Source organism: Xiphophorus hellerii, chromosome 4 (assembly GCF_003331165.1).
Source record: "Xiphophorus hellerii strain 12219 chromosome 4, Xiphophorus_hellerii-4.1, whole genome shotgun sequence".
Lineage (NCBI taxonomy): Eukaryota > Metazoa > Chordata > Actinopteri > Cyprinodontiformes > Poeciliidae > Xiphophorus > Xiphophorus hellerii.
This window is the reverse complement of record NC_045675.1, coordinates 8,305,102-8,320,436: the sequence shown is the minus strand read 5'-3', so window position 1 is coordinate 8,320,436 and position 15,335 is coordinate 8,305,102. Positions and strand designations below refer to the sequence as shown.

General features: G+C 38.0%; 1 protein-coding gene across 1 annotated transcript in view; it reads right to left on the bottom strand.

Moving 5' to 3' along the window:
- The window catches only part of tox3 (TOX high mobility group box family member 3), a 54,363-nt gene that overhangs the window by 17,860 nt on the left and 21,168 nt on the right, over positions 1 to 15,335 (bottom strand). The window contains exon 2 of the mRNA XM_032561280.1: positions 5,052 to 5,117. Within this exon, the coding sequence (XP_032417171.1) occupies positions 5,052 to 5,117 (66 nt within the window). The remainder of the gene's footprint in view (positions 1 to 5,051; positions 5,118 to 15,335) is intronic.

The window sequence follows — 15,335 nt, the reverse complement described above, 5'->3', positions numbered from 1 at the left end:
GTCAGATGCTGGCTTTTGGGTGTGCAGGCATGTACATGTTAAGGGGTGGGCAAGAGGGAACACAACAGAGAGAGTAGTAGTGTGCATGTGGATGTGTGTGTGTGCCTCCACCGCCAGCCAGAGTTCGGTTGTATGAGGGCAGAGCAGGGCATGTAACAGAGAGGCCTGATTTACCCCTGTGGGAGCATCCTAAACAGTTGTGTGGGAAATACCCACTTGTCTATCCTTGGTGGTAACCGTGTCTGTGTCAGCATAACCAACAAAGATACTGTATGACAAAATATGCAAGATTTACAACAGGACTCTCTTTAAAGTCCTGTTGTAAAAACAGATTTAGTTATAAGTAGTATGTTAGAGTGTTAACTTGAGCTAAATGCTGAAGTTCACTTGTTAACATTTTATTTATTTTTTTTGTCTGAATTCTTTTTTCCATATTTTTACCTATAGATACATTTCTCTCTGGGATTACATGGATGCACCTCAGTAAAATGTAAACAAATGAAAAAATATATACATTTCGGTGTCACCCAAATATTTGTATTTCAAATTAAAACACTGGGAATAAACAAGAAATGTAGAGCAAAAGTCCGACCAGCAAATTACTTTTACCTCATCAAAAATGTTCTACAGTTACAGTTGCTTCACATCATTTTGGCTTGATAACACTATTTCACTTGAAACATCAACAATTTCAGTTTTAGGTTTCTTTACAAAAACACTTTGTTATTTTATTAGTCAGTTTCTATGATAGCAGTTGTTCAGGGTGTTTCCACGTTATGAATGTCTGCTGTTAGACTGTCACTTCAGATCCAAATAAGCTGCTGCTGGCCCCAACTCAATGTCTACACTTGCACATGAAAATGGCTGCAAACAAATGTGCAAATATGCAATTGTACATCTTTGAAAAGCATTAGTAAAGCCTCATGCACAACCAACAAGAATGCAGCGTGGTTTCTGTACAGTTAATCAACAGCAAAACACTTGTGTTTTCCAGCAGCCGCTGCACAGGGCAAAAAGCGGTAAAACCAGCTGACCAAATGTTATGGAGCTCAGCTTGGTAGGTGATGGGCTGGTCTTCACTGGGGTTGCTAGGTAACAGCACAGTGCCTGTCGGCTGTGACTTAACAGTTCATAGGTTTTTGAAACAGCTAATTTTCCAGACATCAAAAAAAGTAACTTTTTTGCTAAAAAACGGCTAGGATATTTTATAAAAGCCGACTCAAATTGAGACTCAAATGAAAGTATAAAAAAAATTTGCAAAATATTAATTTTGCATAAAACATCCCCTTTAATATTACTTGTTATAAACTTAATGAAACATAAAAAAACAGAAGAAAACAGATGGGAGAAACAGTTAATAACGCCTTTCCAGTGTTTTATCATGGTGATGCCATGATACCTTTTTCAATAACAGGACAAAGAGCAAGAAAAGGCTTTTCAGGCAATAGTCCCAGTCCCTCAATAAACGTAGTAATCCAATTCACAGATGCAATAACCAAGACTTGTTAAAGGCAGCAGCATGCAATTACTGCCTATAATAGGCCTCGGAATCAATACAGGCGGGGTTGAAGATCCAGTTTCGAATATCTAGACAGGCAGAGTGGAGCTACTCAAATGACAACATCAGGCATGGCACCCCTAATCAGCATTATTTCAAATTTGGATCATTTGTAGTCCATTTCTACATATTTATAGCTCATTACATGACTCTAATTTGATTGCAAGAGTAAAGTGATGCATCTGAGTGGAATACAATCGCAGTGTACAGTATCCCTTTTCCCTGAGGGAGGCAGTCAACCTCTCCCTGCTACGATGTGAGCTTTACCAGGCACACCAAGGTCATCTTATCTCATCCTCTAAGTGCATAAGGTAAATGATACACCGGCCATCCAAACACAGCAAATAAAGGGCTGCTGTTCTGAAGTAGAAGCTTCTTGTCAGAGCAATATATACAGCATGAGATTTACTATACACATTGTGCAAACAGCAGATGAGAATAAACAGGTTTCTATTTAACTTAGTGTGCAGCATTTGTATTCAGCCCCTCTGAGTCAATACTTGGCAGAACTACCTTCCACTGCAATTATACTGTAGCTGCAAGTCTTTTGGGGTGTGTCTCTATCAGTTTTTACAGTTGAAACCACAAGTTTACATACACCAAATACAAAGACACATACACGCTGTTTTCTCACTGTCTGAAGTTAAATAAAATTAAACTTCTCATTTTATGTCATTATGTCATTTTATGTCAACTAATTCCATTTGCTAAATGCCACTTTAATGAGAGAAATAATGTGTCAGAGATTTATTCATTAATGCCTTCAAACTCAAGAGTTTACATGAAGAATGATTAAAATTTCTCTATACAATGAAGGAAAGCACAGATGATGATGTCAGGGATTTGGAAACCAACTATGGGGCTAAACAAGTCTGGTTCATACTTGAGAACAATTTTAAGATGCTTGCCATGTTTACACTATAATTATACTCAAAACGTTTGACCTAACACATGCAATTTAAAAAAACAATAATCCCTGATTCTGAGCAAATATGTAATAAAGTTTGAATTCAAAGTAAGTCACAAAATGTTTTAAAAAAAATCTTGCTATGTTTTCTGGCATTTAGCAAATTCTAACTCACCCAAGAGAAGTTTTGGATTTTAATTATTTTTTACAGTGCGAGTAAACTTCGGATATTAGCTGAATACTGAAGACTAAAACTTTACAAAATTGTGTTTATGAATAGCTGAATCATAGCCAGATGGAATATGTAATGTGCAGTCTGAAGATTTTTGCCAAAGATAGCGTTATGTCAGTTATGGACACGATATGTTGTTTTTTTTTTAAATTAAGGGCCTTTTCAATAAAAACATAAATATACATCTCATCATACCATTTGATCCAGTAAAAGTATTTCTATTTATCATAGAGCAATAATAACGGATCCTTCATTTTTAGTGCACATCCAGTCACATATAAGGCAAAAGCTCACACAGCAGCACACAATAGAAAACTTCAATGTTAGGAATAATGATCTATGTTTATGACTTTGTCTCCCTCTTTCTTTCTTTTAAATGCACAATACCATCTGTGCCCTAACACTGGAAACAGTTGTTCCTTTTGATTAAATGCAAATGAGTTGGACTGTTTGTATCAAGGATCCCCTGAAAGCCCCTCTTCCCGTCACCGCCGCAGTGGGCCCTCACAGCTGGGGGCTGAACGCTCTCCAAGCATACTGTGTCGATGTGTTCCCCACTGCATCGGGCCTACGTGGCCCGTGGATACAGAGGATATGCCCAGTCAGCGTAAATGTGGGGGAAAATTAGACTTCTTCTCTAATGCTCTGTGGCTTTGTGAGAAGGCCACTATGAAGACAAGGTCACATGCTCTGCACTGTGTGTGTATGGGTGTGTGTGTATCTGTGTGTAGCTGCTTGGTCTTGTGTGTCACAGTTGCATTTCTGCTGCCCAGTTGACATGAATGAAAACAATGAGGTTAACAATGACATCTATCTCTGTATTTTGGAGCAGTGCGATACTGCTTTGCTGTGGTTTTTGAAGCCAGATCAATCTCTGAATGAGATTGAACCGTTTGAGCCACAGAGGACGACGGGTATTTTTGGTACTCTTGTCTCTAATGACAGGGCACTGGAGTGGGTGGAGGGGGAATAAAATGGGTAAATTTAGCTCACTGTTAGGTTGACTACAGCTCACAGAGGCAGCAATAGACTTCCATAGGAATCACTGGAAGAATGTTACGGTATTATTCCTGCAACTCTAAAGCAAAATCCTGTTGCTGACATTTCACTTTTTGTAAGTGCCAACAGATAGAGCTACTTAGAGCTCTGTGATATGACTGGGGAATGTCTTTTTGCTCCTTTATTATAGCTCAACAAAGAGGAAAAGAAACAGGTGTTTGGAAGATGCAGCATTATCTCAGAAAGCTGGGGATACATGGTGCATTTATAGTGAGATCACAAAGCAGTTACCTCTGACACCAAAATGTAGGATGAGACTGGCTCATCTTTTCATTGCCTGTATGTATTTAAGAACATGCAGGAGTATGCTTCTATCATTTTACAAGGATGTAGTGAACAACTGGTGGTCACGTTTGGAATTCAAATTGCTACATGTGTAATTGTTGGGTAAAATATGCTAATAGCATAGCTAATCAATTATAAAAACAATAGTAATCAGTTATTTTGCTCAAATTTGATATAATTTTTACATTTGTTGCACCTAGAATATGAATATATGTTTATATATATATATATATATATATATATATATATATATATATATATATATATATATATATATATATGCATGAGTCGTCTTTGTTGTATTACATTGCTGTAATTGCTGTTTATATATATATAGTATTAATGGTTTAATAGTCCAACATATATCAGGAATTTTTTTTCTATTTAATATTAAGCTGGACAAAGAATTTTATTTTTTGTGTACATATTGTTTACACTTTACACTTTCAGGGTTGCAAATGAAAAAAAAAAACAAGTTAGTGAGGTACAGTCTGTGTGGTGAGATGTAAATGAGATTTGCTGTTATTCTTCTTAGATGATCTTCATTTACAAAACCTTCTTGCAGTAAGTGGAGGATTTTACTTAAACAGTTATAGAAGAAGTTATAGAAGTTTGCTGATGTAGAGTGACATCTCTGTAACTTTGCGTTGTTTTTGAGAAATCACTGCTCTATTTTGCTAAAAATGTTTATCTTTAAAACAGATCAAATTTAAATGTGTCTACAGGGTAGAAATTCTGTTTTTCTTAAAACGAAATTAGAACCAGCTGAAATCTATATTGGTAGGTATGAAATCAATTACAGTAAATTGGCCATAAAATCTCTGACTGGTACAAAAATTACATAAAGAAAATCCCCCATTTATGTAGAAAAGGCAGAATGAGGCCAACTAATATGAGTAATATACATTTTTGGATGATTGTGTTGTTTTGTATGAAATCAAAATACACATTTAATTGCACAGACATATTTTAAAGGACATTTGGACAAAAGTAAAGTAAAGTGTACTCACATCCCCAGCAGCGAGAAGGGCGCCATTCGCTTCCGCCATGTTCATGTAATTGTTGTTATTCTGGAACTATAAATAAGAAGAAAAAGAAAACACAATCAGTCAATGACTTCCAGTGGATTGAGTGGGCAACCCCATTCTCTCAACAGACGTCTGTCACTCACACAAACTGTCACATTTTGAACGTTTGCATTAACCCTTTCCACCACCTGCACAGTCGCATTCTGCCACTTTGCTGTTATTGTTACTCGTTGAGAAGCATGAGAGAGGCATGGCCAATTCAAGCCAGCGTAATGAGAATCTGCTCTGGCTATTCAGCTCTTATGGGATGGCAATTAAGGATATGTTTGCATCACAAAGCCAAGTATCAGGATGCAGTGGCAGGTTATTAACTTCAAATAACCTATGGGAGGAGAGATACTAGAGGGAAATAAAGAGGTGGAGGGTGTGTTTATTGTGGGAGGGGTACACTGTTGGTCAGTGACAGCTGGGTTTCCTTTTTATTTAACTTTCATCATTCTCATGCATAATTTCTGCAATAAAAATTTTAACTCCGGTGCCTACATGGCTCATATAAATGTGTGGGAAACAATAGAGAGTTTGTGCGTCCCACTCTGTAAAGATTGGGTAGTATTTAAGGCAACTGATAAGCTATTAAAACCCTGTAGTTTGGAAAGAAATAACATGTTTCCACAACATGTTCCCGCCTCTCCCAGCCCACACATAGCCTGCTGGCAAAATGGTAGCCACTTTGTTTCTTCTGAGACACGACTGCGCTGACAGGTAGAAACAATGGGACATAGAATGAAGAATTATGGGCTAGCAGCTGGGCCCAGGAGCACAATGCACCTCTGTAAGAGTGAGGAGAGCAAACAGTCTGCACAACTCAGGGAGGACAGAATTATGGCGAGGCTACATCTTTATGAGATTCAACTGAGAATGCCATTTTAATAAAAGTTCTGTGCATTTATTACAAACTCACTTAAAAACTGTGGATGACGGCAAGTTCAAAACACTCCTCATCAGAATATTCACCAAACAACAATGGTAACAAACTAAGATCTAAATAAGAGAACATTTTAATGAGCATTGTGGGTTTTATTCTATACGCCCTTTCTTATGAGTGGTTAGTATGAGAATGTAATTACAGAAAGAAGTGCTGCTAATCAGCTGCAAATGTTATCCATTAATTAGTCTATGCCCTGGAGAGAGAGTGGGAAGTCTGCAGAAGTGTTAACTGTGGTACGCAACAACGAGTAGAGGCGCCATGAGCTCTGTTTGTCGTTATTGAAGCAGGTGGTTCGAGCCCGCCCGGGCCTCTGGTGCCATGTTAGCCTGAAGCTGCCCCACTGAACTACATCTGATTTAAAAACCAGGGTTTACATAGTTTCTGTCAAAATGTTCAGACAGAAAAAGTGTATGGCTCCAAAGAGAAACATCTGCTACAACTGCTACAACTCCTTCACTGCCCAGCTGTGTGTAACTTGGAGACATGACATGGCTGGGTTACGTCAGCCACTCGGCTGGTAATTAACCTTACCATGGCCTTATCTTGGAAGTGCTTCTCTGTTCCTCGTCTTCTTTTAGATAATAAATTAAAGTCCCAGCGATATCCCTCTCTCTTCAAGCACGCACTAAGAAAATTGTTCTGATTTAGAACAAGATAAGGCTACATTCAGGGCAGACCCTGCTTCTTCTGGTTCTGTGAGTACAGTTTCGAAAAGGGAGCTGACAATGTCTCATGTTAAACACTTTTCAGGTAAAATACAGAGTGTCCTAACAATAAAGCAGAGATTAGCTAATTGTAGTCTTCCTATTTGTCGGCTTCACATGCAGTCGGTAAAGTAAATATTGAACGTGATAACAAGTCAAAACCAAAAAAAATAAAATAAACCTATGTTACACTGCACTCTGTTGAATCCATAACCATTATTTCATCATAAACCAGCTATGAGCAGGTGCTCCTTGCAAAATGTCTCACGGAGGAGCAAAATAGCAGAATAACCAGTGAATAGCTACTTACAGAGAGCTTCAGAGGAACCTGGAAGTAGCAAAAACTGTTTTTTTATGATAACGATGAGTAATGTTAGTAAATAGTAGCTGCGTTTCCATTGCAAATGTACGCAAAAGCTTTTTCAATATTCTGCTAATGTTGAAAAAACACAATGTCGCAATTGCATTGTTTCCATTAAATAAGAAATGCAATTAAAATTCCATGTGAATAAGCTTTTTCATGTGATGTGTCATTAAAAATCATGACGGCGACAAATGTAAACACTTAGAACAGATATATTTATATATTTCCGCCATGGCACTAAAGCTCATCAACTACCAGCCATGAGAGGAGACGTCAGCGTCTTATTCCGGCGTTGGAGCAACAAGCCTCTTATGCTTGGAAGGGGGACTTATAAATGCGGCATTTGGGGAAATTGTAATCAGTTATTTTACAGAAGAGCTATGAATTCAATATGCCTAAATCACATACTCAACTTTTGATGAACTGAGGAATGCTTTGAGACCTCTGGTGGAGACAGCTATGCATTGGCTAAGGAAGCCAGTGCCTGCAATACAGCGTTTTGATGCTGTTTACAAACTGGGATGATGCACAAAATGTGTTTCCATTGCAGTTTTGTGGAAAACACCAAAATAAACTATGTTAAGAACATACTTCAGCATTTACAACTGAGCAACAGAACATGTTTGAGGGAAAAATATACTGAGGCATTCTTGATGAGGCTTAAACATGGTGCATTTCCACCAAGAGAATAATCGCAAACTCCTCCTGAAACTCTTTGTGGGTAGCAGAGGAAGAAAAGAAAATAAAGCTACTGGAGTGGTTCAGTCATTCACCTGATTTGAATACAATTAAATCTTTGGAAATAAATTAAGTTTATAATATAAAAATGTCCCAGAATCTTCAAGATCTGAAGAAAAATCTCCATACTGAAAATGTCGGTACAGGGACAATATTAAAGTCACTTAGTGAAATGTATTCAGTGTATTGAATATGTCACAAATGATGTCTTAATTTGTGTTGATCATTCGGGTTGCTACAGAAATATGGTGTGAATTACATGTCAATACCCTGATTTCAAAATACATTTACTGAGAAAATCATTGATGTGTTCAGTATTGTCTTCTTTATTTGCTGTAAAACTGTTGCAGGTTTTTATGCTGAAGCTTTACCATCACATGTGATGATCACATTAACTGCCACAGATAATGAACTAAATTACTTATCATGCTACACACCACTGACTTCTGCAATGACAACCTTACAGATATCCATGTGTCTAAATCAAAAAGTGATGAGTCATTAACAACAAACATCATATTAAGAGATTTGGCTAATTTACACATTGCAAGCATGGACATTGATCCAAATCTCATTAGCTTCATTAGAGAAAACACAATCAAGTTAAGTCCAAGTGCCAATTAGTGATGTGAATCTCCCTGGGCTCTGTCTCTCTGAGTCATATTTTACTGTGTTTAAAAGATTGTTTAAGAGCAGCTCCCAATCTCCTTGGAGAACGTTGACTAACATCCTAGGAAATGTCCCCTGCCACTGTTATCAATCTTAAAGAGCTCACTCCATGTTGGTCCGGCTGCCGCAATGAGAGCAGAGAGGAGATTGTTGTTGTTATTCCCAGTTCCTTTCTGGTGAGGGTTGGGGGCGGAGAGAGGGGCACTCAGAGCTCATGTTTGCAGCAATGCCGATTGAGTCAAATGCCAGAAGAAATTAAGTGTGATTGGAGGGTCTGTGCAGCTGACGCTAAAATGGGTCAGCGCAGACAATGAAGGCTCTGTAATTAAAATGATGTGACGAGCTAGATGAGAGTGCCGGCTGCCATGCAAGAGGCCAAACAACGGCATGTACGCCAACTTGGAAGAAGCTTTGCAAATGGACATTTTGAACAAATCCAAGGATTTGCACTGAGAGAAAAAAAAACTGCTCCAAAAACAAAACAAAATGTCACATTCTTGCTTTGATTTGCTTGTTCTGGCAGAGGAGAATCCCAGTGAAGCCATAGAAAAGTGGCCCTTTAAGGGTTTTATTAACAGAGTGGATTCTCAGCTAAAGGCTCTCTGTAAAATGAATCGAGCTGAGAGACAGACATGGCTACATGGCAGAGCAAATGCCAGGCAGTCAGTGTTTTTATTTCTCTTTCTGCACCAGCAGCACATTTCTTCTATAACTGTTTAAGACGAGAGAATTAAGAGCTTACATGGACGCTGATCCTGATGTGAAAAGACTCCAGTGTCTGCATGATCTCACACACACACGCACACAGTGAATAAACCAAGCAGCCGCACAGTGAAAGACATGAATATACATTTCTAGGTTTTTCTTCAAATCCACAGAAAATAATTTTTTCCCCTACTCTCAAAATATCATGCACAACTGCTGAATCACTGCAAAACCATCAGTCATTCATTATCAGACAGAGCAGGTGCAATCTAAAGTTACAGAATTATTAGTTTTTTTGTTTCTAACTACAGCTGGAGTGGTTTGAATGCTCTGTATTTTTTTTTTCAATCCCTGCATAGAAGTATTTGTATGAAAGCACGTCCAGTGGGAAATAAGGTGTTTTACAGCTATTACAGCAAACAAAATTATTTCAACCTCAGGGCGAACACAATATTGCACCAACACGACCCCATCTCACCCTCAATATGATGGAGTAACCACACAGATCCTATCAGTAAACATGAACTGGACAACAAAGAGCAGCACAGTCCATGCCTGAAGAGCCTCTTATAGCTCATTCCATGCATACAAATTCCCATCTATACAGCTAAATGTGACGGGGTTTTTTACACTGCAGGAGGAAAAACGTCCACTTTATTTAACATAAGCTGACAAAAAATACTCTAAATGCCTTCTTCCAATATAAATTCTTAAATAAGCTTTAACAAAACTCCCCTTGGTTTTACAGTATGACCAACACGTCACAATATCAGTGCTGTCTGTCAGTGAGTAACACAGTTGGACACATTCTTGCTCCCCACTGAAAACCACCAAACTAATTCAATCAAGAGGCCAGGCTTTTTCCAGAAACAAATCAACTGCTGACAAGTGATTTTACAGTTCAGCTTGAGCCCAGTAATCACAGCCTAGCATGTGTTCCCTGGAACATGACACTTGTGCTAATACGTTCTCCAGTGGCCTCAGTAAAAGACTGTGAAAACACTACAGTTAAAACCGGGCCCTCTATCCAGGGAAACCTCCGGCCGTTTGCTTTGTGTTATTTTATGCAATTTCCGTCAAAGCTTGGCCTGCTGTTAGTTTTCAGTTACTCACTTGAGTGCATCACAAAGTTCTAGCCACTGAAAAAGTTTCATTCTCAACTAATATTTACAACCTAATGCAGCACAAACACCCCTCAGTCACCTCTATGATAAACACAAGGCTTTTTGCGCTTAACAGGCCGCTGCACAAGCAGTGCCCAAACTGGGATATAGATATATTTCCTCAAATGTGTGTAGCGGTCAGTTTGTAAAGCGACTCCACGTGTCTACAGCAAGCTGAGTTCTAATCTGCAGGCCGATCGATTGGTAATTCAGTTTAAAGCTAAAATCATTACTCCCCCCCAGCCCAGCACTGTCTTCTACCATTAGGACTGCTGGTCGTCAACAACGCAAGGTGCCACTGAGGGGAAGTTCACTGTAAGCATCTCGCTTTTTCTTTGCCTCTAAATGTCAGTACTACTTCAGCAGTGCAGAAAGTCTTATGTGAGATCTGAATTAAACTGATGACAGAGTTGTTCAACCTGTGCACTGATTGTCTTCCTTCACACCACACAGACCACCGTGACCTCAAATAGTGTCATGGCAGCTTGCTTTCCTAGAATAAACCTATCCTGGATAAACCTATCCTGTCCATATCATGGAATCACAAAACCCAAAAGTAGAGCCTCAAACTGCTCTACATGGAACAGAAGCATTATATTTCGGTCACGATGCATAAACCTAAGTTTGTATTGCCAACCAAAATTACAAGCCTACCTATCAAAATAAAGAAAAAAAACTTACAAGCTATTTCACAGCTCAGCAAATATGCATTATGTTTTTTCAGGCTCCCCAGTCATTATGGCACTGTTGAAAGACAGTAGAAAGGCAAACTACAGTTTGAGCGTTCATGTTCCATGCGGCTAAAAATATATCCAGCAAAGACATGGTGTAAAAGAGTGATAACATGCAGCCGTAAACAAACCAGAGTGAAAGGCACTGTTGAAATCTGTGTGTCACTTTAAGGATTTCTGAATAAGATTTGCCTGTGAATAAATTTTCCTGCATGGGCTCCCACATTGGTTTAGGCAGAAAGACTGCCAATCACAGGAGAGTAAACTGTTAGCACAAAGTCATATCTTGTAGTTTGTTAAAGAACATTTTTGTTCACTGAGAAACACTTACTCAAGGGCATTTACACTGAAATCTAATAACAGTTCTTAATAGTCATTATGCTTTCTTTTCATCAGTATCAACAGAGTAAAGCCTTCCTACTTGTTCTGTAAGGGAACATTTAGGCACAGAGGTGCTAATATTAGTAAATTATGAATCACTCGATGACAACACATGCTGATGTTAATCCGGTAATGGCCTATTGTGTGCTAAGCCGCTTAAATTCAAGCTCAAACAAATGGTACTTGTTTTTTTCAAGCATTTAGTCATCGAGACAACTACTGTAGGGGACAGACATGGACACAATGTCCCATTGCAAAGCACATAGTCCTCACATTCCTAGGAATCTAATGGCTACAACTGTATGTAAAGAATTTCAAACATGTTGGTAGAGTTTTTAAAAGAGTATATATGTCATTAAAACATTAAAGTTATGCTCTTTTCCTTTTCAACACAGTTGAACACACAGCTTTGATAAACAAACTAAATAATCAACATCTAGTTTTCAAATAACACACAGTACTCATCATATCAGATCTTTCTCTTTTCTATCAGTATCAATAAAAGTTCCTCAGGGCTCCAAATTAGAGCCTATGATCTCTGTTCTATTTAAACTATCTTTGTGGTAGATGATAAGATGCCAAACATCTCAAATACATTTCTTTTCTTTTCTTCCACTATCCAAAGGAGTTAATTAAGAGATCCATAATTAGGATCCTTAATCTTCAGCATGTATATTATTAATCTTTGTGATTACTTTTCAAACAGAAAAAGCTGATTATATTTTTAGGAATATATTTTTTTCTTGTTCTATGTAAGAACATATTGGATTCTCTAAACATTTTGCCTGGATGTTGAAATAATGTATATTATTCTCTATCTGACGCTGTTAAATTCGTATACTTGCATGTCTACAGATTTTTCTTTTGGTGGTTTTTACACATAAATCTCTTCCTGCACTGTTACATTTTAATGTATGTGTTTATGTGTTTAAATATCACACCTAGTATGGTTTACGCTCTGCGAATAGTTTGCAAATGAATGTTCCCAGAGTCAAAACAGAATTCGGAAAAAAGCTTTTAAATGTGAACTGTGTTTAGAGGAATAATGAACAAAAAGAGCTGAGATTGTCAGAACTGGTTATCACGGAAAAATGTTGTCTATTATCATGGAACTAGAGAAGAGTTCACTATTGACCCGGTTGCTCTGATTTATTCCACGATTTGGCAGCTCACTTTCTAATAGAGGATTTTAGTTGCAGTTATTTTGATTCTTTAGATATTGTATTTCATCGGACTATGGTTTTATCCGGATAACGCCATAAAAAAGTATATATTCTTGCAATTCAACATACCAAAAACACTCATCTTTACCAGAATTCTTGCTTTTTATCTGTAAAGCTTAAGCCTTGCAAATGCAGCTCTAACAAAGATGCTCTCAGTATTTTTCATAATGGACTAGTAGAATGGGCCCTGCAGTCTCACTACTATGCAGGTCGGTATCCAACATCCGGCTTTTTTCCCCTCGCAGTTAAAATTGCTCTGTGCTCTTAAGAGCAAATCCTAAAAGAAAGCACGAGCTAAATGGGGTTCCATCTTTGATCTAGCAGGGTGCAAAGCCATTGGCCCACAGCCACAAAGGGGCTCTGGTGATGGAGAGGGCTTCAGAAACATGGTGTAGCTTCCTCACAAAAGCTGCTATTTCATGGACACACAGCTCTTGAGGAAGCAGCATCTAAAAGGCTCGGCTTGCCGATGTTGTCTTTCTTTAACTGTTAAGCTATCTCTCAGGGCTGTTTACTCTCAGCAGCCCTAGATGGTAAAGGTGTAGACTTTAAATGAAGCATCCTTTGCTGTATTTCGATTAAAATGTAAGAAGCTGATGTGCAGTTAGGAGACCGAATATGTAAAAGTTGTATGCCCAGATATCAGACAAAAGAAGACAAGCAGGTTTGTTTTTAGTGGCCATGATGCTATTTCTCTTGATCTGTCAAGTTCTTATGAGCTCTGGGACTTAGATCCACATAAAGCTCAACTGAAAGCTGAAGTCCTCTCTTGCACTACTCCGCCAGCCCTGATGCATTTTCCTATTCCCTGTGTGCCACTACTGGATAATGCACTCATTATAAATGGCTTTGGGAATGTGCACTGTCAAGAGCTTTTAGTGATGAACTCAGAGCAGCCATCTATTTCTTATCTTGTGAAGTCAGTGGAAGACTATATATGATTTTGTGAACAAAAATGTTGTTGTACATTTTAGAGCAGACAAAACAACCAAAAAAAATATTTCTGTCTCTTGTATGATAGAGAGTACAGATGGACCAATCAATCAGCCAGATATTGGAATCTGTCATTTTTTTCTTTGCTTCCCTTTGATTGGTGATCAACAAGTATACTGATCAGATTTTTTTCTTATTTAGGTAACTGCACTAAAATAAGAACTTCCACCATTTTTGGTCTGTATTTTGATGCACTTTTTCAATTTAGTGATAGTGGGATGAAGGTTCGGAACATTTTCTGTGATGCGTGATTGGAAAAAGTAATTCACAATGTGTTCCCATCTATCATCTCAATCCTCGCTTGGATTTATAACCGATATTTCTATCAAAGGACTCTGCTAAATTGTTTTCCCTCTTTACTGGGTTATAGTCCAAAGGGAACAAAATCAAAAAATCATTATGGTCCAGGATTAGCCCAATCGGTCTGACTTTGAAGTTTTTAATAAGCAACTAGGTCTAAATTTCATTTTAAAACCAACATAAGAAAGGATTTAAAATATTACAGACAATTGTAAAAGAAATTTGTAGCTATGTGTGCAGCCAGCTAGCAGTCTGCTGAACCCTCTTCCTTATAACCCAGATTATTGAATCCTGTACCCAGGGAAAAGTGGTGACAATTCTAAGGGCCCTTGACCACAGGGGCCCCCCCATAAAAAAATGAAAAAATTACAGAAATAGAAAAAAAAATCGGGGCCCTGTCAACTACTGTTATTGTGTTTTTTTTTATTGTTTTTAGCAGTAAAAATGAAATGTTACCCCTCCCAGACTAAAAAGCACACATTCATATTTACACTTAACTCCCCCCGTATCTGCGTTAAATAGTTTGTTCCTGCTTAGCGTGCTTGAAGGTGACATTAATAAAGTCAAGTTTTTAAAAAAAATAGAAAGATAAGAGAGAAAAAGACAAGAGCGTCTATTTGTAACAGTTTTCCCCAAGAGAGGTGAGTAGACTGTGTGAGATTATCAACCATTTAGCATAGTTAGCTTAGCTACAGACTACTGTTTGCCTCCATAGCATTTAATGAATTAAGGAAAAAAAATACCAAGATATTCATATATTTAACTTGTCCCTGTACCTTTTACCACACTTGACAACAGGTGAGTCAGTCAGCAGCATCTCTAATCCCTGATACCAACATAAACCCCTTACCTCTGTCCCAGTCAAAAAGGTGAGCAACACTGTATCCAATGACAACCTAGTTAGCATCATTCCAGGAAATCTCACTACAAAAACACAACAAAAACAATATATTTGTTGCTGACAGAAATTCAAACAATCTTTATAAAATGATTTTAAAAAACAGCCTCCTGTCTGAACTGCAGCCAGTCCACAGTTTTACCTTGGCTTGCATCTAAATTACAGATACATGTTGTCACGTCCCTCCTGACCCGTCCTCTCCTAAGTGAAATTAAAGCTGCAGTATGTAACTTTTATAAAAAACTTTTTTTTTTTTTTTACATATTTGTTTGAACTGTCATTATGTTGTGACAGTATGGCATGAGAGATAATTTGTGAAAAAATTGTTTCCTCTGCCTTCTCCCTGCTATCTAGAAACAACCAATCAGAGGCAGGAGAGGCGGATTTTAGCGCTGTCAATCACAATCTC